General features: G+C 58.3%; 1 protein-coding gene across 3 annotated transcripts in view; it reads right to left on the bottom strand.

Moving 5' to 3' along the window:
* Positions 1-1,882: 1,882 nt before the first annotated feature.
* Positions 1,883-24,504, bottom strand: part of PPP6R2 (protein phosphatase 6 regulatory subunit 2) — a 24,861-nt gene continuing 2,239 nt past the window's right edge. For 2 of the 3 annotated variants that reach the window (XM_067469432.1, XM_067469431.1), the window contains exons 2-24: positions 17,320-17,431; positions 16,893-17,142; positions 16,145-16,331; positions 15,593-15,730; positions 14,825-14,890; positions 14,207-14,319; positions 13,301-13,414; positions 12,553-12,682; positions 11,848-12,000; positions 11,547-11,753; positions 10,313-10,377; positions 9,453-9,568; positions 8,648-8,733; positions 8,412-8,492; positions 7,905-8,002; positions 7,747-7,804; positions 7,307-7,440; positions 4,623-4,840; positions 3,687-3,849; positions 3,452-3,549; positions 3,022-3,259; positions 2,733-2,894; positions 1,883-2,358 (exon numbers count right to left, since the gene is read on the bottom strand). In XM_067469432.1, the coding sequence (XP_067325533.1) occupies positions 2,301-2,358; positions 2,733-2,894; positions 3,022-3,259; positions 3,452-3,549; positions 3,687-3,849; positions 4,623-4,840; positions 7,307-7,440; positions 7,747-7,804; positions 7,905-8,002; positions 8,412-8,492; positions 8,648-8,733; positions 9,453-9,568; positions 10,313-10,377; positions 11,547-11,753; positions 11,848-12,000; positions 12,553-12,682; positions 13,301-13,414; positions 14,207-14,319; positions 14,825-14,890; positions 15,593-15,730; positions 16,145-16,331; positions 16,893-17,119 (2,910 nt within the window). In that variant the 5' untranslated portion in view covers positions 17,120-17,142; positions 17,320-17,431 and the 3' untranslated portion in view covers positions 1,883-2,300. The remainder of the gene's footprint in view (positions 2,359-2,732; positions 2,895-3,021; positions 3,260-3,451; positions 3,550-3,686; positions 3,850-4,622; positions 4,841-7,306; positions 7,441-7,746; positions 7,805-7,904; positions 8,003-8,411; positions 8,493-8,647; positions 8,734-9,452; positions 9,569-10,312; positions 10,378-11,546; positions 11,754-11,847; positions 12,001-12,552; positions 12,683-13,300; positions 13,415-14,206; positions 14,320-14,824; positions 14,891-15,592; positions 15,731-16,144; positions 16,332-16,892; positions 17,143-17,319; positions 17,432-24,504) is intronic. The other variant, XM_067469433.1, reaches the window with a different exon arrangement.

Genomic DNA, 24,504 nt, shown 5'->3' with positions numbered 1-24,504 from the left:
CAGTCAGCCTGGAGGTGTGCCCAGGACCCCCTAGTCCAGCCCCTTCCACTCATAAGCGGACCACACCGTGTGTCTCTTAAAGGGCCAGCTGCCCCCACCCTCGGCTCCCCCTCCCCGAGGCTCATCAAGGGGCAGAGGGCCAGCCGGCCAGACTTCCTTGAGGAAGTCACACACACACACACACAGATGACCAGAGGCAGAGAGGATGTTTTGTTCTGTTTTATAGACTTTTTTGTAAAACATGGTTGCAACAGGAGCCATCCCAGCAGCCCTGGGGTCCCTCACCCAAGAAGAAGACGACGAAGAAAAAGGGGGGGGCCAAGGGGGGCGTTTGGCAGTTGAAGTCGTGAGCCGGTTGAGGGGGGGGAGGCTGAAGGGGGAGGGAGCGGGGAGGGGGTGACAAGGTGCAAGCCCCTCCCCCACTGGGGTCCCTCCCCCTCCCGAGAAATGGGTCTCCCTCAGCCCCCCCTCCAAGCTGCTCCCATAGAACCCATGGGTGGGAAAGACCCCCCCCCCCGGACCCTCCCGCCCCCCCTTATGCCCCGCAGGCAGGAAGACACACAGCTCTCAGCCCCCCTGCCCCAATCACAGGAGCCCGCAACTAACACTGGTGGGGGGGGGGGGGGAGGCAGTCCGATCCACACAGGCTGGAGAGCGGCTTGGCTGACCCTTGACCCTTCCATGCCCCCCCCCCTCCTCTCCCTGGCCAGCCAGTGTCTTCCCAGAGCCCTCGCCCACCCCTGGGGGGCTGCCTCTGGGCCGGCCAACTGGGAGAAGGCTTCTCCTGGAAGCTGGGGGGGGGGGGGGCGAGGACAGGAATGGGCCCAGACCACGTCAATGGCAATCAGGGAGGCACTTCCCAGCAGAGACCAAGGAAGGAAGGAAGGAAGGAAGGAAGGAAGGGGAAGCAGGCTGAGGGGACGGGGACGGACGGACGGACGGGGGGGGGGGGCACAGGAAGGCCATTCACCCCCCAGGCCTTGAGGGCGGCCCCAGGAGCATCCAAAGCAGCCACAAGCCCAGCCCCCCCCCCCCCCCAAGGGGCAGCCGGGAAGGAGGGCTCCGGCCTCAGCCCAAGGCAGGCAGAAAGGGTCTGGGGAGGGGGGGGGGAGGGAGGGAGGGGGGGCAGCCCTGCTCCAGAGGCCCTGGCAGGAGACCCCAGCAACGGGCCCCTAGCCCTCCCAGGGCAAAGGGGCTCCAGGCTGGGAGGCAGGACCACCATTGGGGGGGGGCGGCCCTCCCCCTCAGGCCTCACTGGGGACATTTACCTGTGGAGGGACGCCATCCCAAAAGCCAAACGCCAGGGGGTTGTGCACAGGTAGGGTGGAACAAGCCCCCCCCCACAGAAAAATCCCTCCCAGGAGCCATCTCCAGAAGGTCATGTGGTGAGAAGCCGGGGGCAGGGCCCCCCCCCGAAGGAAGGAAAGAGGGAAGGCAGCCCACGCCCCCCCCACACACACAGGGTGGTCCCAGGCACTGCCCCCCTCCAGGCAAGAGACCTCCTTCTGGGGGGAGGCCACAAAGTGCAAAGTGTTGCAGTGCTGCATCCGCTAAAAGTATTCCCCCAAAACCCAAAGCGAGATCACAAGTCACCCCCCCCCCCCCAGACAGAGGACGGCCTCAGGAGACCCCCACGCACCCACCCACCCAAATAGCAGAAGGAGGGGGGCACTCAAGTCCCCGAAGGCGCCTCTGCCACCCCCCTCCCCCCTCCTTCCCTGAAAAAGAAGCAAGAGGGCCAGACGGAGCCCCGCCCCTCCTTTTGACTCCCCCCCCCCCCCCCCGCACATCTCTCCAGCAAATGTCCCGGAAAGGCATTATTGCTACACAACACAAAGAAGTGTCCAAGCCCACAAGGCCGCAGCGTCCGGGGGGGGGGGGGGTGACCCCTCTCTCTCCCCCAACACGGGCAGAGTCCAAAGTAGACATAGGACCCCCGCCCCACACACAGCCAAGGGAGGGGATAGGCAGAGGTCAATGAGTCCAGGCAGACAGGCGGTGGGGGGCGGGCAGGTGGGCGGTCAAGCGGCCTCCGCCAGGGAGGGAAGGAGGAAGGGCCGGGCAACGATGTGGCCGGAGGATACGGGTCAAGACGACCTTTCCCCCCCACGGAGGGGGACCCCGCGGCACAGCAGCCGGGCCAAGGACAGGGCCCCCGCCTCGGGCACCGCCAGCGCACTCCAGCCGAGCGGCATTCACAGAATCAGTGGGACAGCATTGGGGGAGGGGGTGCTGGACATCAGGGGCAGCCCAGGCTGGACCGCCCTCCTGTCCACAGCCCCCTCCCCTTCCTCCCCCCCTCAGGCTGGGCCGTTCAGGACCGTCTCCCCCCCTCCTCCGGTCAGCAGCTCCTCCTTCCTGCAGAGAGAGAGAGAGAAGGGGAGGGGGGGCTAGTGAGGGGCAATAGAGCAGGAACTGGAGTGCGGGGGGGGGGGGGGGTCGAAACCCCATGACCTGCAATGCCTCAGGGCTGGTCGGAGTGCCAAGAGAAATCACACCAGCTGCCCATGTGGGGAGGGGCGTTGCTCCACTTCTGGGGGGCTGGCGAGCACCCAGAGCGCCCCCCTCCCTCCCCCCCCAGGTCACATCAGGGTCTGTGCCACCCCTTCAGTGGGAACCCCCCCCCCCTCCCCAAGGCCTTCCTGCCACGCCATGTTCCGCTCAGCGGGGGAGCCACCCTAGAGCCCACCCACTCTCCACAGTCGCGCCAGGCGCAAGGGGGGGGGTCTCACCTGCCCTTCTTGGCTTCGGAGGTGGTGGGGGCAGCAGCAGCAGAACTGGGGGGGCTTCTCTGCGAGTGGGCAGCGCTGCCGCCTGTGTCCGCAGCCAGTGTGCTCTCCACGGCATTGGCCACCTTGTCCTCGGACACCAAAGCACTGTTGTTGCTGCTGCTGCTGATACAGGGAAGGGGAGACTGGCTCAAGCTGACCACCCTGCCCCCCCCCACCCCTCAGGGCGCACATGGAGCAAGGGGGGCCGCTCTTTGCCCGTTTCCTCCAGCCGTGTGACATCCCCCCGTACCTGGCCTGCGGGGCCTCCTCGTTGCTCTTGGGCTGCTCTGTGGGCGCCTTGGCCGCTTCCGGGCCAGTGGGGAGGATCTCTGTGGGGAGGGTCTCTGTGGGGAGGGGCCCCCGCGCTCTGTCCTCCGCCTCCTCCTCGCTCTCGGAGCCCCCGGAGGAGCTGCTGTCCGAGGCCACCAGGGGCGCCTTCCTTGCCACGCAGACGTTCCAGGCGCAGGGGGAGGAGGGGGCGGCCCCCGCTGCGGGGGAGGGGCAGTCAGGCCACACGGTCCCCCCCTTCACTCACACACACACACACACTTCTGCCCAGTCTGGTCAGGAGCCCCCTCCCCTCCTCAGGGGGGCTCCCACAGGGGCTCCAGCCCTCACCCCATGAGCCCCCTCCCCCTCCCTTTGGCCCCTCCCTGCCCTCCGCCGGGCGCGCTGCTTACGCTGGGCCTTCTCCTGGGGGGGCGCCGGGCCTCCCTCCGCATCACTGCTGCCGCCCTCCGCCTCCACCGGGGAGCTGCACCGGGGGCCGGCCTCCGAACTGCAAGGGGGGGAGGGAGGGAGGGGGGGAGGCAGCTCTGTGTCTTCGCTGAAGGGGGCTGGCCCTGCGGTCACCCTCTACGGCCGGCCGCAAGAGCCCTTGACCCCTCCTCCCGCAAGAGGCGAGCCCCCACTCACCAGCAGAAGGGCTGGAAGTCGGTGAACTTGGCCCAGCCCCTCTCCTCGGGGGCCTTGGCGTCCAGGGCGGCCGCGTCCCACACGCTGGAGCCCACGTCCATGGCCACGCAGGAAGCGGGAGGCATCGAGCTGACCGGCTCAAACACCGCCGTCCAGCCGGACCCTGCAGGGAGGGAGGGAGGGAGGGAAGGATGGCACGGACTGGACAGGCGGGGACACAAAAGCCGCAGCTGCTCTTTGGGGGCCGAGGAACTGGACTTGGCCGGGCACCGAGTGGAGCCCCACCGCTCCCAGGAGAGGGGGCCGGAGTGGGGGTGGGGCAGTATTACCCCACTCTCCCCATCCCCCCCCCCATTTCCTCTAAGCTACAGGGGCTCCATTGCGCTCCACAGCGAGGGGCAGGTGGGCAGGTCAGGCTGCAGGGGGCAGGTTGCCCCCTCCCCCAATTTCCTCAGCAGGAAAGCCTTGCCTTGCTCCTCACCTGAAGCTCAGAAGGGGGGGGCAGGGAGTGAACTGACTTGCCGGCCTCCCCATTTCCTCCCTCCCCAGCCATGCATTGAGGAAGCTGCACCTTCCACGGGACTATTACGCAGTGGAAGCCTCAAAAGGGATATCTCGTTGGCACATTAGAGTCCCCACCATATAATACTTACAACTCCCCCCCCCCAAAATGGGGGATAAATGTGCCCCTATTATGCAATGAAATGCAGTATTGTGTTGCCAGGCTTGGAAGCAATTCCATACAATATTTACTTAACAGAGTTGTGTACATTGGACCCTCAGCAACTTAGTCCATTTGGGAACTCTGGGGTTTGGAGTCCTCCGTGCGAGACGCAAGAGGCTCCGAGCGAGCGTAAGTGCCCGGAAGGCGAGGGCAGGAGGGGCATCCGACCACCCCCGCCTGCAGAGCCTGAGTAGGGCCCGGGGCCCCCATACCTTCAGGGGTGGGGTCTGCGCCCTTCTTCTCCCCCTCCCCTTCTTGCTCCTGAGGGGGGTCGCTGCTTCTGCCCGGGGGAGGGGGGGCCGGCCGCTGGGGCTCGTCTTCGCCGGACTCGGGGCTGCTGCCGCCACTGCTCCCGCCGCCACTGCCGCCAGGGCCTCCGTTCTCGAGGTCACTCCTGGACGATCCCTCCGAGGAGCGAGAGGGCCCAAACCTGCAAGACAGGGCCGGATCCAGAGGCCCTCCTCCGTCCATCCTTCCTCCCTCCCTCCCTCCCTCCTTCCTTCCTCCCTCCCTCCCTCCGTCCCTCCCTCCCTCACTCACGCAGCTGGGCGGCCAAGGGCACTGACCGGGGCAGGAGGGGCTCCAATGTCACAAAACATTAATATGCAGATTTGAGAAATGTGAACTTAAGATGAAATAATGATGTGTGGGAATGAGTGGAAGAGGATGTATGTATGGCCCAAATAATTTTGGAAACCCCAGTAAAAGACCCAGGCCTGCAATGACTGGCTATTATTTAATTATTTATTTATCTGCAGTATTTATATTCCACTTTTCTCACCCCTGGGGGGACTCAACTACCTGCTTGCTGGACTGTAATTAAAAGTTGCTAATGACAGCTGAAAAGGCAAACTCTGATAAGAACTGTGACAATGGATCTTTCACATTAAAAGAAATGTTTACAACATTCCTTATGTTAAGAAAGAAGTCAACATACGATCCACACCAATCAAGAGGAATCAACCTCTGGCCAGGAAACTGAGGTGGATCCAGGATGGAAGGCGTCTTATCATTCATTTACCAGTTTGGGGCGACATGGGCAGAATATTCCTATAACAGACTCAGTCTACTAATGCTCAAAGTGTGGTAGACCTGAGGAGTCTGTCCCACCCGCCGTGCTCTGCTCCAGGGGAAGGAGAGAGAGTGAGAGAGTGTCCCTATGGAGAGTGGCCGATGTGCACACGGGAGCAGCCTGGCCACTTTGGGGCTTCCTTCTCAAGGGAAGAGGAAGAAAGATCTTGGAGTCCTCGTGGACAACAAGTTAAACATGAGCCAGGAATGTGATGTGGCGGCAAAAAAAGCCAATGGGATTTTGGCCTGCATCAAGAGGAGCATAGTGTCTAGATCTAAGGAAGTCCTGCTCCCCATGCTCTATTCTGCTTTGGTTAGACCACACCTGGAATATTGTGTCCAATTCTGGGCACCACAATTCAAGAGAGATATTGACTCTAAGCTGGAATGTGTCCAGAGGAGGGCGACTCAAAGGATCAAGGGTCTGGAGAACAAGCCCTATGAGGAGCGGCTTAAGGAGCTGGGCATGTTCAGCCTGAAGAAGAGAAGGATGAGAGGAGACATGATAAGGGCCATGTATAGATATGTGAGAGGAAGCCACAGGGAGGAGGAGGGAGCAAGCTTGTTTTCTGCTTCCTTGGAGACTAGGACGCAATGGAACAATGGCTTCAAACTACAAGAGAGGAGATTCCACCTGAACATGAGGAAGAACTTCCTGACTGTGAGAGCCGTTCAGCAGTGGAACTCTCTGCCCCAGAGGGAGTGTGGTGGAGGCTCCTTCTTTGGAAGCTTTTAAGCAGAAGCTGGATGGCCAACTGTCAGGGGTGATTTGAATGCAATATTCCTGCTTCTTGGCAGAATGGGGTTGGACTGGAGGATGGCCCAGGAGGTCTCTTCCAACTCTAGGATTCTATGACTGTGAGAGCCGTTCAGCAGTGGAACTCTCTGCCCCGGAGGGAGTGTGGTGGAAGCTCCTTCTTTGGAAGCTTTTAAGCAGAGGCTGGATGGCCATCTGTCAGGGGTGATTTGAATGCAATATTCCTGCTTCTTGGCAGAATGGGGTTGGACTGGATGATGGCCCAGGAGGTCTCTTCCAACTCTTTGATTCTATGATTCTAAGAGAAATGTTTACAACATTCCTGATGTTAAGAAGGAAGTCAACATACGATGAACACCAATCAAGAAGGATCAACCTCTGGCCAGGAAACTGAGGTGGATCCAGGATGGAAGGCGCCTGTCATTCATGGGCAGAATATTCCTATAACAGACTCAGTCTACTAATGCTCAAAGTGTGGCAGACCTGAGGAGTCTGTCCCACCCGCCGTGCTCTGCTCCAGGGGAAGGAGAGAGAGTGAGAGAGTGTCCCTATGGAGAGTGGCCGATGTGCACACGGGAGCAGCCTGGCCACGTTGGGGCTTCTTTCTCAAGGGAAGAGGAAGAAGGAGGGCGCTTTTGGAGTCTTGGATTTTGTGCAGGGAGTTGGGTTCTGCTGTATAGAAAACAGGGATCTGGCCCTTGGCATTGTGCTGCTGAGGGAAAGGATGCATTTTGGTGTTTTGAAGTTTTGGAAGTTTTGGAAGTGTGCGTTGGAAGGGCTGCAGGAAAGCAGGGCCTGGCCTAAGAGGAGCTTCTCCAAGGAGGAAGAAAAGGACGTGGTAGTATGTGGGTGGCTGAGGATGAACATGTGAACATGTGCTGTACATGTGCGGAGTGAAAATGTCATTCCCTTTTGTTTGTAAGCCATGTAATTGTGAATCCAGTGTAGTTGCACAGAATCTATGTGTCCAGTGTCATCCTTTGTCTAAATGTTTAGTCCGATGTCCCCTCTTCTCACACCAGAAACTGCCATAAAGAGAAGCAAGCGCAGCCCCGCCCCCTGCCTTACCGCGTCCGGGACTTGACTCTGGCCGCGTAGCTCCGCTCCTTCTCTTCCCAGATGTCTTCCTCCTCTTCTTCCTCGTTGTCGTCAAACTGCTGAATGCGCTCGCTGCAGCAGGCTTCAAAGAGGGGCGCGTTGGGCTGTGGAAAAGGCCCCGTCAGGGCGGCTGGGCGGGGCAGGACCCCAGAGAAGCAGGGCACTTGGGGGGGGGGGGGGAAGCGCTTGGGAAACCCTGCGCCAGTCCTGCAGGCTTCTGGCTACAGCACCCCCCCACACACACACACACAGCCATCGCAGGACTCCCCACAGCCACTCTCTTCAGCCCCACCAGGCCAGCAGCTTGTTCTCCTGGGCAGAAGAAGCCCACGGGCAGAATGCGAGGGAAACTCAAGGGGTTTTTTTTGGGGGGGGGGGAAGGGGGTATCCCAGCTGATGGAAGGACTTACACTGTCGTCATCGGCATCGATGTTGAAGTTGATCTCTGCAATCCTGTCGAAAGGAGCGCTGGAGGCACAGAAGGGACCCCGTGAGGGAAGGGGGGGGCATGGGGAGGGAGGGGCAGCCCCCCCGCCAAAGAGCGCAAGTGGGGGTGGGGGGGACTCACTTGATGTTGTCATCGGGCTCAGCAAACTCCTCGTCATTGAAGCCAAACTGGTCCACAAAGTTTGCTGTCATCTGCTGGATCTGATACTCTGAAAAGGCCTGGTCGGGGGGGGGGGGGGGGCACACACAGAGCAGCCATTGCTTTGCCGTCCATGTGCCCCCCCCTCTGCAGCATCACCCCTCCCCCTCCCCAACCCCTGCCACTTCCCCATTTCCCCAAGCCCTCCCCCCACAAGTCCCAGGGAAAGGGCAAGGCTTCCCCCCCCCCCGCCCAAAGGAAGGCCAACAGGGTGCCAGGCCCACTCTGCTCAGGACAGGGCGCCAAGACCAGAAAGGCCCCGCCAGCCCCCATAACTACAGATGTTGACCCTGGCGGCAGGTGGCAGATCTGCCTGGGGGGCCTGCCCCAAAAGGCAACTGGCCCCAGGCGCCTCCCCTCAAGCCCAGCCCTTCCGAGGCCATGTACCCCTCCCTTTGGGCTGGGTCTGTGGAGGGGGGGCTGGGCTACCTGCTGGAGCGAGAGCTCGTTGGAGAAGGCGGCTTCCGCATCCTCGTCTTCGCTGGAGGAGTGCAGGTGGTGGGTGCTCACCTGGAAGGAGGGGGGAGGAGGAGGGGTGCCACTTTGAACACCAGGACCAGGGGGGGTCGGGGGGTCAAGGAGCCTGGCCCGGCCCCTCCTCCCTGCAGCCCCCCCCAGCACTTCCAAGACCCCCAAAAGAGTCGGGGGGAGGGGAGGGGGCCTACCAGGTCCACGGTGTTCCTCCGGTTGGCTTCGGTCAGCGTCTCCTCAACGAAGCTCTCCCAGCGCCCTCGGCAATCCTCAGGGAGCCCTGCAGAAAAGGGGGGCGGAAATGGGGGGGGCTCAGGCAGCCCTCCAGGAGACAAGGTTTGGGATCCCGGCCGGGTCGGAATGCAGGCAGCTGAGGGGCAGGGAATGGGGGCAGCGCAGGGAAGAGACACGCAGGCGCCCCATGAGACATTTCCTGCCCGGCACCTGGCCTGGCCCTTGGCCTCACTCCTTCTGCCTGGGGGGGGGGGGGGGGCTCCTTCTGCCTTGGCTGCCCCGATGGAGCCGATTCTTGCAGGCTTGGCCCGAGAGAGCCTCCTGCATTTCTGGAAGGCTGCTCAGGGCCCCCGCCCTCCCCTGGCAGCAGCCCAGCCCCGGAGCAGAGCGCCTCTCCTTCTTTCCTTCCCTTCCCTTCCCTTCCCTTCCCTTCCCCACCTCCATGTCCTCCTCTGCCTGCCGCCTCTCATCCCAGCAGGCACCAGCAAGACTGTGGCCCGATCGGGACAGTCTCCCTGGGCCAGTGGGTCAAGCGGAGCCCCATGCGCCCCCAGCTCAGGACCAGCAACCCCCACCCCCGGGAGCCTTCTCCTGCCCCCCCCCCGTCTCAGCATTTGGAGGAGGGGTTCTGCAGCTGCGCAGGCGCTCCGGACAATGGTCAGCTCCCAGGGACAAAGCCCCTCCCCCCCCACTGGAGACTGGGTGCCACCCCCTGCCTTCCCCAGGAGAGACCCACCGGCGCAGGCGCCCCCGCCGCCCTCTCACCTTTGATGAACTCGCTGATCTGGGCCTGCATGGGGCCTTTGTCCACGTTCTGCACCACGGCGTTGGCGATGCGCGTCAGGTGCCCCATGTTGCCGCGCCGCATCCCCCCTTCCGCCCTGGAAAAGAACGGCCTTGAGCCCGGACCCCTCCCTCACAGCGCATTCGCACATGCGGGCTTCGCCTCTGGCAGGAACCAAGTCTCCCCCCCCCCCCCCCCCGGTTCCTGGCCCTCTCCTCTTGGGCCTGGTCACCTTGCCACTCAAGATGCCAAGCCCCGCCCCCCAGGAGGCATCGGGGAGACGCTCTCATTCCCAGCCCTGCTTCTCAGGCAAGACCCGGACTGGGCACGGGGGGGGGGGGGGCTGGCTGAGCAAAGGCATGGCCCCCAAGAACCACAGTGATGCCACGAGGCCTGATCCTTCTCTCTGGGGTTCCCCACATTGCAACCCTCGATGGAGGCCATGGTGGTGCCTTTAGCAGAGAGAAAGGTGGCCGCTTGGCCCAAAACACCCCCCCCCCTGAACCCTCCCCATTTGTGCCTCCCCCAGCAGGGGCTCGAGGCAACGGGGCGGGCGTGTGCCCCCCTGCAGCCAGACAACAGCAAATTCAAGGCACAACTGTAGGTCCAGTGGGTAATAAATTCACTACTATTGTTGTTGTTTTTGCTGTTGTTGTTACTCGTGATGCCACTCAGCATTGCCAGGCATGGACGGGACTTTTGTCAGGTTCCTCGTGAGGAATCCCAGAAGAGAGACAGGGCCACACAAGGCCAAAGGCCAGCGCGGGGCGGTCCTGAAGGTCATGCCGGGCATGGCTGCCCCCCCACCCCCACCCAGCTGCGCCCAAGGGCAGGGCCTTACTGCATCCGGTCGTTGGTCTCCCAGGCATCCAGAATCCTCTGCACCAGGCAGCACCTCTGGAACAGCTGGAGGGAAGAGCAGAGCGGGGCCTCAGGGGTCGTGCAAGCAAGGGGCGCCCCCTCCCCAGAACACAGCAGGGGGGCAATGGGGGGGGAGGAGAGACAGCACGTGACAACCTCCCCCTCTGCCCACTCTTGGATCACCTCTCCCGATGCCAGTCCCTGCACCTCTCCTTTGCAGGGCCAAGCACGGCCGTTTGCAGCCTTGCCTATGATGTGCCCCCCCCCCTTGTTCAACAGGAGAGTTTGGGACTGCACACACCCCCCCCCCAACTCCTAGCATAACCACAAGCACACCTCATGCCAGGCACTCTGAAACAGGCCTTTGACATCTCTGCACAGCAAGACTCCCGAAACGGCAGAATGAGAAACATCCCGGCCATTCTGTGGTGACCTCACTCACCCTGGGAGTTCCCATAGAGTGGCCCTGGAGAGACTTCTCTAGGGGCCCCTAGGTCCTCCAGTGCAACTCAATGGTATGCTGACACTAGAAGTCAGGCAACGTCATGGGGCTGAATGGTCTCCAGGGCTGACCCAAAGCGGCATCAGCGGGCACAGAAAGGGACCGTTCGCACCATTCAGCACTTTAACAAGAGCACCCCACGGCCAGGCTTGGAAAAGGGGGGGGGGGGGAACAAAGTCCACTGGGAGGCCAAGGTGGCTGATGGGGGGGGGGGGCAGAACTGCTAGCCATGCTCAGGCCTGTCCTCTGACCCAGTCACTTAAAACCACGTGAGCAGCACATGGATCAGTGTGTGTGTATATATACATGTGTACATATGTGTGTGTATGTGTGTATGTATGTATATACACCCACACCACACTGCACTGCAGCCAGAGCCAGGACTTCCTGTTGAGCCAACCGCTTCCCTTCCGGCTGCCACCCCTTGGCCCCAGAGGCGGAGGGGGGGGGGGTCACCTGGCCTTGCGCAAAAGCCGTGGGCCTGGCTCTGGCCGGAGCAGAAGCAGCAGGCTGCCCGCCTCCCTCACTGCAAATGCAAAGGGAGCCAAAGAGAGGCTGCGGGGGGGGGGGGGGGAAGGAGAGATTCCTCTGCATTTCCCTGATGGGCTGCTGCCTCTTGGCCCCTGCTGAGGACCCCCCCCCCCCCGTGTGCACATGCAAACACACACACACAAACACAATCTCCCCCCTCGGCACCGGAGTGGCTCCTCACATGCGTGAGCATGATGTTCTCGGGGCGGCCGTTCTTGGGCGCCTCCCCCGTGGGCTGGTCCCCCTCGGCCACGCCCTTCCTCTCGGCGTCGCTTGGGGGGGTGGAGGAGGGGGAGGGGGAGGAGGAGGCCAGGGCCAGGATGGCGGCGATGCACAGCTCCACTTGGAAGTGCAGGAAGTTATTCCAGGTGTACTTGAAGAACAAGTCCTGAAACGGAGGCGGGTGGGGTCAGCTTCTCTCACAAGGGCCCTTCTCCCCCCCCCCCAGCTGGCCCTGGGGGCCCCCTCCCCTCGGGACTCACCAGCAAGAGGTCCATGGTGTTGAGGCGGCAGAGCTCCTGGTTGATGCTGGGCGTGTTGGTGTGCAGAAGGGCCGCAACCAGGCGGGCCCCGTGCAGGCGGGCGTTCCCCAGCGGCTCCTCCAAGACCCCGATGGTGGTCAGGATGGGGGCTGCCTGGAGGGGGGGCAGGGTCAGGGGTCAGGGTTATTTATTACGGTCACTAACCAGCACAAAGCGGGGAACAAGTGCCGAGGGGGGGGGGGGAAGGAAGCAGTTCTTTAAAAGTAGATTAAAAAACAGTTTAAAATCACATTGTACAACACAGGATATTGTAACAGGTATGGAACTGAAGGAGGGGGAGAGGAGAGATTGAAAGGAGAGGTCAAAAACACTGGGGGGGGGGCACTAAAGGGGAAGGGAGGGGCACGTTGTGAGTCTAGAGTCTAGGGAGGAGGAGGAGGAGGAGGAGGAGCCTCAGCCAGGCAAAAGGGCCCCCCTTCCGTGGGAGACCAGAGCACACCTGCACCAGGACCTGCCTGTCTGCTTGACACCCCCCCCCCCCCGCACTCCCAGGTGACCCAGGAGGTTCTGTTCCATGAGAATGCCCACTCCCCTCCCCTCCCCTCTCTGGGCTCCGGTCACCACAGGAAGCCAAGCCGGAGGGGTGCGTTGGGGGGGGGAGGGGAAGGAGGGCCTGGGGGTAGAAGGGCGGGGCCTTCTGCGTACCTTGGGCGGGTGGAGCAGCAGGTCGTGGAAGTCGCTCAGCCGGGGCTCGATGCCAGAGAGGACGCTGCCGCTGATGGAGTAGGGCCTCTCGCCCCCCTGGGAGAAGGCGTCCACCAGCCCCCCCTCCACGCTGTGGGCAGAGGCAGGCGGCACCCTCAAGGCCGGGCGCAGGGCCCATGCGGTGGCCGGGCAAGCGAGGCCCAGCCCACGCCCCCCCCCCCAGAGGAGGGCCTCCCGCTCAGTTCACCCCTGGCCTTGGAAGAAATCCTTCCCAAGGGCCCGGACACTTCCCTACAAAATGGGAACCAGGGCGCCCATGCGTGTGCAAACACACATTCCCAAACGATCCTCTGAGGCAAACACCATTACCGATCCTCTGAGGCACCCGGGGAGCAGCCAGCCCCTCCCTCCCTCCCTCTCTCCCTCCCTCCACACAGAAATCACAGGGTCCAAATCCCACTGGGTGACTTTGGGAGAGTCAGAAACTCTCAGCCGCAGGAAGGCCAGGGCACCCCTCTCCCCCCCCCCCCCCCCAGCACTAATCTTGCCAGGATAGCCCTGCGACAGGTTCCCTTGAGGGCCGGCCTAAGCTGCAATCATACCTGGAAGGTATGCACCGAGCCTCATTCCGCCCTTCTCTGAACCTCTCTCTCCTCCTCCCAATGAGGCACATAGCACCAAAGGCACGTGCACACACTCCCCGCCCCCCCCCCCACCTGGGGGTCCATGGGAAGGCAGTGAGACTCACCCCCCGCGCCTGGGCTCCAGGAGGGTCAGCAGGGCCTGGGTCCCACTCACAATGCAGCTCTCCGTGCGCTCCCCATCAAACATGTTCTTCAGCAGCTGCTCCACACATTCCTGCCTGGCGAGACCAGGAGAGAATAAGGGCCGCGGCCTAGGAGGGAGGGGGAGGGAGGGGGCACCCCCACAAGGAAGCCGTGGCCCCTGGATGGGTGTGGCAGGAAGAGGCTGGCCGCCTGCTGCTCATGATGCCCCCCCTGGTCCTCCTCCATGTCTGGGCCCCAACCCCCTTTCCCCAGTCAGCAGGTCCCGCGTTCTTTCACTCGGCCATTTCCTCCAAGATTTGAGGGGACAGAACTCCCCCCCCCCCCCCGCTATCCCCATCGTCGTGAGGCCGAGGGCCTGGCGGAGCAAAGGCCGCAGGGAAAGGCCAACCCGGGCCTGCCTCTTAATCTTTCCCCTTCCCTTCGGCCCTGTTTTCAGCTAGAATAACACTGACAGGAGTTGGGAAACTGAGGAATATCCATAGGGAGAAAAGCCCTATAGAAAAAGCAGTGAACGCAGTCCGTAAGTACCTACAGCCTAGAAACGCGCACTGAAGACTTCCCGTTCAAGCAAAGAACGCTCGCTCAGGAACTGCCTTTCCCCTCTCAGGCCCTCCAAGCTGCCTTAGCCGAGGGGCTGGGTGAGGGGCCTGCCTGCCTCCTCCCTCCCCTCCCCTGCAGAACAGCCCCCCCCCCCAGCCCCTCAGCTGCCCTACCTTCGGCCTGCCCTGCCCCCCACCCCAAGGTAGGGACTCCCAGAGCCCACCCCCGACTGCTGCAGGTCTCAGGCCCCATGGGGGGAGGGCAGGAAGAGGGCCCCCAGCCCAGCCCCGCCACCCTGGCCCTGACCCTCCAGCCCCGGCACTTACGATTCCAGCACCGCCAGGAGAGGGTCGGCCTCGGGGGGCTCCTGCAGCTGGCTGCCCTGGTCTCTGCTCAGCCGGATGACGTCGCACAGCGTTTGGGAAGCGTTGGACTGACGCTGCAGAGCAAGAGGAGGAGGAAGGGGGGGTCACCCGGGGCCAAGCCATTACCACCACCACCACCAGCAGGCCTGGCCGGACCGAGTTCTCACCCGCTGGGCCGGGGCCTTGACTCTGCAGGTGCCCTGCCATTCCAGCCAGGAGCGCTCACCGCCCTCTCCTCCCCCTCCTCCTCCTCCCCCCCTCTGGGTGGCCCCATTGAGCCTTCATGGCATCACTCTCCCTCCTTGGTGGGGCCTCAGGCACATAAGACCCTCCCTCCCTCCCTCCCTCCCTCCCTTATCAGGCCTCTTCCTCCCTGGGCTGTCCTAACATCTTTGGGGGGGGGGGGGGTCATGGCATGGGAGCGGCCTCATCCTTCATTGGCGGCAACAGCAAGGCAAAGTGCCTGAAGGGCAGCAGAGGGGCCGCAGGGGAAGGGAGGAGGAGAAGCCCACCCGGCCCATGCGCTGAGAGCGGCCCACCAGCCTCCCCTGCAAGGCGGTCCTCTGGGTCGGAACTTACGTCCTCGTCCTGGCTGGGGTGGATCAGGCCCACAAGCCTCTGGATCACCTTGGCGTCATTCAGCCACTGGCAGAACAAAAAGGGGGAAGGGGACAAGCCCAGGTGAGCAGCAGCCCCCCACCCCTTTGGCCCCGATTCCCTGGGCACCAAGCCAGCCTTCCTGGGACTCAAGGGGAGGGGGTGCCCCTCCCCACCCACTTGGCACCCACTCAGGAGGAACGCCCAACGAGTCATGCGTCCAGGGCCCAAGGGAGAGCAACGGCCCCCAGCCCTCCCTCCAACCCCTCCCTCCCAGGCACAGCAACCAGTCGGTGAAGCAGAGAAGGAGCCATGCGCCACCTGGCGGCCCCAAGCCCCCCCCCACCCCCTTTGGCCTAGCCTTGTCTTTGTGTTTGTGTGGGGGGGGGGCTTGGGGCTGCCAGGTGGCGCATGGTTCCTTCCCTGCTTCACCGTACTAGAGATGAGCAAATGTGTGGGCAACCCTCCTGAACCTCAAGGCAAAGAGGCCAGGAAGAGTCCTCAGAGCGAGGGTCATCGTCCTCTGGATGGTGGGAGACGCCAGGAGCACAGCCGGCCCCTCCCGCACCACCCCCTGCCCCCTCCCCTCCCTCCCACACAAGCCTGGGGTGCTCGCCCTCTCGCCCCAGAGTGTAGATGAGGATGCCCGGCTAGCCCCCCCCCCCCCCCGCCTCCCACCACGCGCAGAGAGAGAGCCCACGGGTGGCTTGGCTGTGCCAGGGGCCGTCCTGCAAGGCACGGGTGGCTCACGTTCAGGACTTCGTGGCGCAGCTGGGAGGGCTCCACGCAGCTGATGAGTCGCAGGAGGATGTCCATCATGGCCGACGTGTTGATGTGCTTCAGGACCAGGTCGATGAAGTGCTCCTTCCTCCTCAGGAACGCAATCACCTTGCGAGAAAAAGCACCGCTTCAGCTCTTCCACCCCTTCCAGGCATTTACCAAAAGTCCGCTGGCCAAGAGAGAGGCCGGCAGAATACACACGCCATTAAGAAACCGTCTTAAGAGACGTCAGGAGAGAATGCCTCTGGACCACGGCCATATAGCCCCAAAAAACCTACAACAACCCAGTCTTAAGAGAGCGACAGTGACCTGAAGAAAGGAAACTTTCAAAAGCAACAACCCACCCAGGAAGGAACCCTTCCCTTTAAAACATACAAGTGGGAACGTGACCATGCGCCTGCGCACAAAGGGCTCTTCTGGCTGTTTCTGATCCCTGCAAACGGCCTCTGCAAGGGGGGGGGGCTCTGCAGGCTTCCTCCCGAGTCTCTCCCCCTCCCCCCCCCGAGGGGCGCAGGGGCCCACCTGCTCCGTCTTCCTGGCGATGAGGTTGCCAATGGTCTTGCTGAAGAAGCTGGCCAGCAAGGGGTTCAGGGGGGGCTCGTGGTCCAGGAAGTCGTAGAGGACGCTCAGCAAGGCCTCGTCCCCCCCAAGCTTGTCGTTGATCTGCGGCACGTCGGAGGTCAGCAGTTCGCAGGCCGTGTTGGGGTACCTGCAGGGACAGGAGCCGAGCGGGAGGGAGTGGGGAGGAGCAAGGTCCAGCCATGGGGGTGGAGAGGGAGGGAGGGGGGTCCTCTGGCCTCTCCCACAACCAGAAGTAACGCCCATTCCTCTCCTGACCGAAGACAAGGGGGCTTCCAGGAGCGCAGTCCCAGGGACCCCACAAGGAACAGGCGCTGAGCGCTGCAAAAGGATCAAGGCTCACTTGCCCTCGGGTGCCCTGTTCCCAAGGGGAACTCTCCGCTTGGGGGCTGCTGTGGATCTTCAAGGGCAAGCGGCCTGCAGCCCCTCTTCTGCCTCAGGCCTCTTGGCCACACCTCTACTGGCTCTACTAGCCCTAGGGGAGCAGGGAGTGGGGTCCACAATGCCACAGGCACCCCCCCTCCATATTCCATATTCCCAATCTCTCCCCCCGACTTGTGACAGGAGAGGAGGGGCCTGGGGCGAGGATTCCCCCTGGTTTCAGCCTCCTCCACCCCCCACCCAGAAGCGCCCCCCCCCAGGCGTGGGCTGCCCAAAGCCCGGCAGCAATGGCGGCAGTGGCGGCACGTACTTGAAGCGGACCTTCTCGTCCATGTCCAGGGGGGGCTCCTGGGTGATGAGGCGGACCAGCTCCTCCATGCAGCTCGGCCGGCAGAGGAAGTCCACCAGCTTCCGGTTCTGGGCCTTGCACTCCTGGAGGAGGTCATCTTCGTCCATCAACTCCTGCAGAGTCACATCCTCCTTCTCCAGAAGCTTGTCAACGTGTGACGTGGCATTCAAGTCAAATTTCCAGAACATGGTGAGAGAGAGCGCCCCGCTACCTGCATCGGGGGGGGGGGAAGAAGTGGGTGGGGCGCGTGGACGATGCCCGGCGGATGGGAGGGGGCTCTCTGTGCCCACCGCCCGACAGGGCTGTTCCCTCACGATCTCGGGGGGGGGAGGGGCGGGTGGAGGAGAAAGCACCACCAGAGGGACGGGGGGCAGAGGGGGGGTCCTACCTCCTCCTGCGCAGGCGCCACTTCAGGGGCTGCCCTTTGGCCTTGCTGCCGCTCCAGAGGACCTGGCCTTGGGGACAACTTCCATTTACCTCAGTTTCTTTCCAGCCCTTTCCTGCAGAGGGAAAGAATAGCGGGCATGTTGTAAGTGGTGAGAGAAGGCAAAGGCCTTGGGGGGGGGGGGGGGGGGACTGCTTCCTTGGCTGCGCTGTCCCTGCCTGGCCGAAGCAGCGTGGACTAGGTGGCCCATGTGCTCTCTCCCAAGTCCACAACCAAACACCACCTCCGGCTCAGTCCAAGTAGCTAAAGAGAAGCAGCACCAGGGAGGAGCTTCCCTGCTGGGCCCCAGTGAGCCCCCCTCGCTCCCCAGGTGTTGCATCCCAGTTCAAGAAACGAGACCATAAGATTAAATCCACCACTCTGGACTGTAGGAAAAACAATCCTTGTTTATTGATGAAAAATTGGTTACAAAAGAAAGGTAAATGCAAAGTCAAAAAGCCACACAAAAACACAGCAGTTAGTAGAATCTCTGAACTTGAGCAAAAGTTCAAAAGCCACAATACAAGAACCAGGAACCTGTTAGCCTTTTACTAACCATGAACTTGACAACTACAAGCCTCTGGGATTACCGCCCATGAAACACAAGAATTCTGCCAAGGCACAGCCCCAGTCCCAAACGTTGCTTGATCTAAAGAGACACCCGGCAGGAGGCCTCTTAAACCAAAGAAGCTATTCTTTGAAACGCCCCTTGACTTTGAAGCCTGGGCCTGTCTCTCCTGTAAACGATTTGACCTTCGTAGAAACTGGGAAACATTTATGTCTCTAACTATCTGTTCTCTTCGGTCCTCATTAAAAACCCCAGGTGGAGAGATATCACGGCTAGTGATATCACGGCTAGTTTCCAAACATTTTCCTCCAGCTGTTGAGTTTCCTTTTCATCTCCGCTGACCTCTGCATCAACAACAGATTCCACACTGTCAGGGTCAGGGAGAGCTTGCTCAGTTGGAAAAACTACCAGAGAATCCGGTTCACACAGATCAGGATCAGGCTGAACCCCAACACCAGGACAGATGTATGTGTGAGGGGCGGCCACTCCAAGGCCAGCAGTAGCCCTGACAGGCCCACCTGCAAAGGCCCAGGGAGTCAGGGGGATTTGCTAGGAGGAAACCCTTTGGCTGCCATGGAAACCACCAAAGTCCAGCAGGGCCAGCCCCCCCCCCCCAACAGAGGCAAAACTGGGCCCAGGGCGCCCTCCCCGGGAGGCTCTGCCACAGGAAGCAGCGTGGCCGCCATGGGGCCCACCTGCCGGGAGCAGGGGAGGAACACCTGAGAGGCTGCTTCTTGCACTTGAACACCAGCAAGGGAAGACGCGCTGGGACTGAATGACGGCACACTCTGAACGCGCAAACACACACAAGCACAAAGAACTTCAGTGCCCTCCTCTGAGATCTGCCACAGCAGAGACTAAACACAACTCAGCCCAAAAGGCAAAGTTGTCTTGGAGGCACAGCGTGCAACAGGGAACCTGCAACCTCTGCAGCCCACCAGGACTAAACGCCACTTCGTGAAATACAGGCAGTCCCCAAGTTACAAGTATCTGGCTGATATATGACTCAAAGTTAAGAACAGGCCTGAGACAACAGAAAGTAAGAGAAATATACCAATTGGAAGGGAAATCCACTCCCGAAAGAGTTTTTATCATGGGGAAAAAGGGTTCCGCTGAAGCTTTCTCTCTAAACCTTGTTTCCACAACTAGCCACAATTTCCAAAATCTCGTTCTCTCAGGGACAGAAAGTGAGGTGGGATCTCCTGAAGAGGGGCAGAGGCAGCAAAGGAAGCTCCATGGGGGTGTTAGCCCTTCCCTATGCCACCCAAAACATGCGTGCTTGCATATATATCTTCACTATATATGTGTGTGTGTGTATGTATGTATGTAAAAGAAGTAAGAGATATAGATATATGGCTGGAGCTGTCCCTGTTCCAACTTACAAACAAATTCAACTCCACTGAGGTAGAGAAGAACGGGATATAGAAGTTCTAAACAAATAAATAAGAAATAAGAACAAACCTACGGAACCTATCTTGTTTGTAACTTGAGGACAGCCTGCAGAGCAGTGGTCCTCAGCCTGTGGGCCCCCAGGTATTTTGACCTTCAACTCCCAGAAACCCAAACAGCAGGTAAACTGGCTGGGATTTCTGGGAGTTGTGGGCCAAAACACCTGGGGAGGGACCCACAGGTGGGGAACCACTGATGTAGAAGGAAACACTGTCTACAGCAAGACACACAGGACCCAACTGCAATGCTGAGATCCCCCCCCCCGCCCCCAATCCACAGACCCCTCACCACCTTGTGAGGCCAAGCAGGGAATCCTCTTCTCAGCCTCAGTCTTGCCATTCTTTGCTCCAAGCAAGGCACAGCTTTCTAACGTGAGAAGGAAAAGGGAGCTTCCTCTCTCTCTCCTGATTCTAATGTATGTCAAATGCTCTCAGGCTGTTCTGACTTCAGTGAGAGCTTGGCAAATCCCTTCAGTGCTCATGGAGAAGACCGTGGGTCAAACAGTCCTTTGGGGACAGGCAGCCTATGAATTCCAGGTGACAGCATGAGCATTTGGGGTTCACAGAAGGTGGGGTGGACAGAGCGGGGGCTATGTCTAACTTTCCAAGAGTCCAACCGCCAACTCCCCCCCCCCCCCAAACCAAAGGGAAGCCACTGCTTCATGCTTTTCTGTACAACCCCTGCACTGGGGGAGGGGGCTATAAAAGCCAACCATCTACTCACATCAGGAGCAAGATATTCTAGGAATGACCCGTTGCCAATGCACTTGAGAGCATTACAACCTCTTTACTTCCATGTTGTTGTTTCCTTTCATACCATAAACAATTCTGATTTTGGGTTCAGGAATGTCACAATATACGTATATTTACAATAGACTCTCAGTTAACCCCTGGCCCCCTATCAATCCCATGGGGGCTGTTAGATGCTGAATAAATGTAGTTTCTGGTTGCTTGAGAATTACTACCTAAAAGACCATAAACTCTGTATTGACTGGTTTTTAATATTGACATTACAGTAATTAAAAGCAAATTCAAGCAAATGAAAATAAACATAATTTAAACTAACTCTGCAATAATATGAAATAACATACACGAGAAATTAGTATACGCAACTAAATAACAATGCTATTCTACATATAAAATAATAATAATAACTTTATTTATAAAACAGCTACAGACAGTCCCTGACTTACAAGCATCCAACTTACATATGACTCAGAGTTAAGAATGGGGCTGCTACAACAGGAAGTGAGAGAAATCTACCAGTCGGAAGGGAAATCCACTCCCGAAAGGGTTCTCACCCGGGGAGAAAGGGGGCTCCACTGAAGCTTTCTCTCCAATCCTTGTTTCCACAACAAGCCACATTTTTTAAAATCCAATGATCACAGAGACAGGAAGTGAGGTGCAATCTTCTGAACAGGGGCATAGACTACAAAGGAAATACCATGGGGTGTTATGTTAACCTTCCCTATGTGATGCAGTAGATAGACAGACATTTGGCTGGTTGTTGTTATTGTTCATTCGTTCAATCGCTTCTGACTCTTCGTGACCTCATGGACCAACCCTGTTGGCTGGAGTTAGACTTCAAAATGTTCCGGCTTATATACAAATTCAACTTAAGAACAAACCGAGAGAATCTCTCTTGTTTGCAACTTGAGGACTGACTGTACTGATAACCACCCCAATTATTTCTCAAAACCAAATTGCATTTTGTGCGTCCAAAGGTCCTTGGCAGCAAGCAAGGGTTTGGAAAGCCCCTGCCCCACTTTATCAGCGAAGAACCTTGCAAACTCTTCACAATGAGCTGCCAATTGGTTACGGTCCCCTGGTTGAACAGGGTTTTAAGAAACCCATACCACTCAAAATAGTACTTAGTATTTATTTACTTATGGCATTTGTACCCTGCCTTTCCCCAATCAAGAGCCCAATATACAATATAAAAGTTAAAAAAAGTAAAAACCACAGATATTAGCACATGCTGTAAAACTCTTATTAAAACTACAACAACAAAGATATAACTGCCCTGATAATACCTAATGAAGCTAGAATAATAATAGAATCATAAGGTTGGGAAAGACCACGTGGGGCATCTAGTCCACCCCCTACTGGCATGCAGGAAAAGCAAAATCAAAGCCCCCCAGACAGATGGCCACCCAGCCTCTGGTTGAAGTAGTCTGCAGTGCCTTTCATGTTCCTTGATTCATGTTTGAGCAATGTTGCGTTTGGTGGTCCCTATGTAGACTTGTCCACAGCTGCATGGTACACGGTAGACTCCTGCAGAAGCCAGCCATAGCAGAGCACCTGAGGAACCAACATGGACACAGCATATTATTGGAGAACACAGAAAAGCTGGACCACTCCAGCAACCACCATGTCCGGCTACACAGAGAAGCCATTGAAATCCACAAGGAGCATGTGGACAATTTCATCAGAAAGGAGGAAACCGTGAAAATGAACAAAACCTGGCTACCAGTATTAAAAAAACTCTAAAATTACAACAACAAATCAACAGAGAGGAAACAAACAAGGACATCTAATCACTCTCAACAAAAGATTGCCCCGGGCACTGCCAGGCCATCAAATGCTAATCAAGGTGGTCAGTTGAAACATTCACACCTAGCTCCAACAGACAAGAGTTCTTTGTCCCACTCTGGTCATTCCACAGATATATAAACCCTTTTTCCTAGTTCCAACAGACCCCACTACCTATGAGGATGCTTGCCACAGATATAGGCGAAACTTCAGGAGAGAATGCCTCTAGACCATGGCCATATAGCCCGAAAAAACCTACAACAACCCAGTGATCCTGGCCATGAAAACCTTTGACAATATAATATAATAATAAAACTTTACTAATATACTTCTTTATCTCCCCGGGGGGACTCAGGGCAGTTTCCAAGCAACAACATCAAAACATACAGAGTCACAACATGAACAAAAAAATAACAGTAACAGCAACGTAAGCATGGAATTACCCAACAACACACAAATATTAAAATAAAAAATCCTGACTGCTCTTCATGTCAATTAGTTAGGGCATGGGAAAGGAAGGGGTCAGGGCTGATTCACATTGAAATAAGATGGGACCGGCATTTGGGTACAGTACTGTAATAGGTAAACGACAAAAGCAAGGATGGGCTATTTCCAGGGGCCTGTTAGGAGAATGACCAGAGTAATCGATAGGGGGCTAGGTCGTGTCCGGACGGTGTCTGGGCTGAGCTAGCACTAGTCACTCTCAAACATTTGTTGACACCACCAAGTCTTCAAACTCTTATAAAAAGAGAGGAGGGGTGGGGCCTGTCTTATTTCCCTTGGAAGGGCATTCCAGAGGCGGGGGCCACCACTGAGAAGGGCCTCTCTCTCGTATTTCCCAGTTCAAAGCAGATAATGTGGGATTTTATTCAGCTGTGTGGAAAGGGGCCTTTGTCTCCATGACAACAGCAGCAAGATGTTCCATTGTGGAACAGCTTTTAGGTTTTTCCTAATGTTGAGATGGAATCCCCTGCCCTGCCCTGCCCTTTGAACCCGTGTCTCTCTTCCTTGGGGCATCCTTCCATCTAAAGATCATGGGGTCCTTGTGGACAATAAGCAGAAACTATCGAGGTATGTCCCTCCGAATCTCCGCTGGGAAAATCCTCGCAAGAACCCTTGCAAACCACCTTCTGCCCCTCTCAGAAGACACCCTCCCAGAATCCCAGAACGGCTTCCGCCCCTCCAGAGGAACCGTGGACATGATCTTCACTGCATGACAGCTCCAAAGAAAAGGCAGAGAACAAAACCAACCTCTGTCCATGGCATTCATCGACCTTGCAAAGGCATTCGACACAGTGAATCGCAGTGCTCTCTGGACCATCCTCCAAAAAATTGGGTTCCCAAACAAATTTGTGAACATCCTGTAGCTCCTCCATGATGACAACAGTCCTGGACAGCAATGGCTCCCAAAGTGACCCATTTAAGGTGGAATCAGGTGTCAAACAGGGATGTGTTATTATTGCCCCAACTTTATTCTCAATCTTCATCGCTAGGATACTTCACCTTGTTGATGGGAAGCTTCCCAGTGGAGAGGAAATCATCTACTGGATAGATGGAAAGCTATTTAACCTCAGCAGACTGAAAGCCAAAACTAAGGTCACAACAACATCTGTTATAGAACTCCAGTATGCTGATAACAATGTCATCTGTTCGCATTCAGAAGAAGACCTGCAAGCCACTTTAAACACCTTTGCAGAAGCATACGAGAAGCTCGGCCTGTCATTGAACATCGAGAAAACCAAAGTGCTGTTCCAGCAGTCACCAGCCAACCCCTCTCCAATGCTAGTGATACAGCTTAATTAGAAAATGCTGACCCTTTCCGCTACCTTGGCAGCCACCTCTCCACCAAAGTCAACATCGTCACCGAAATACAACACCGCCTGAGCTCTGCGAGTGCAGCATTTTTCCAAATGAAGCAGAGAGTGTTTGAGGACCGGGACATCCATAGGGAGACCAAGGTGCTTGTCTATAAAGCTATTCCCCTCCCAACCCTGCTCTACGCCTGCGAGACATGGGCAGTCTACAGACGTCACATGCCTCTGAAAAATCCTGCAAATCTCTTGGGAAGACAAGCAGACAAATATCAGCGTGCTGGAAGAAGCATTGAAGTGATGCTCCTCCGCCATCCACTCCGCTGGACTGGTCACGTTGTCCGGATGCCCGACCACCGTCTCCCAAAGCAGTTGCTCTACTCCGAACTCAAGAACGGACAACGGAATGTTGGTGGACAGGAAAAGAGATTTAAGGATGGGCTCAAAGCCAGCCTTAAAAACTCTGGCATAGACACTGAGAACTGGGAAGCCCTGGCCCTTGAGCGCTCCTGCTGGAGGTCAGCTGTGACCAGCAGTGCTGCAGAATTTGAGGAGGCATGAATGGAGGGCGAAAGGGAGAAGCGTGCCAAGAGGAAGGCACGTCAAGCCAACCCCGACCAAGACCACCTTCCACCTGGAAACCGATGCCCTCACTGCGGAAGGGAGAAGATGCAGATCAAGAATAGGGCTCCACAGCCACCTACGGGCCCAGCCCCAGGTTACCACTCTTGGAGGAACATCATCCTCGGACTATGAGGGATCACCTAAGTAAGTAAGGACAACTAGTTAA

Source organism: Anolis sagrei, chromosome 5 (genome assembly GCF_037176765.1).
Source record: "Anolis sagrei isolate rAnoSag1 chromosome 5, rAnoSag1.mat, whole genome shotgun sequence".
NCBI classification, from domain to species: Eukaryota; Metazoa; Chordata; class Lepidosauria; order Squamata; family Dactyloidae; genus Anolis; species Anolis sagrei.
The sequence above is the reverse complement of the archived record's forward strand: the minus strand, read 5'-3'. Positions and strand labels throughout refer to the sequence as shown.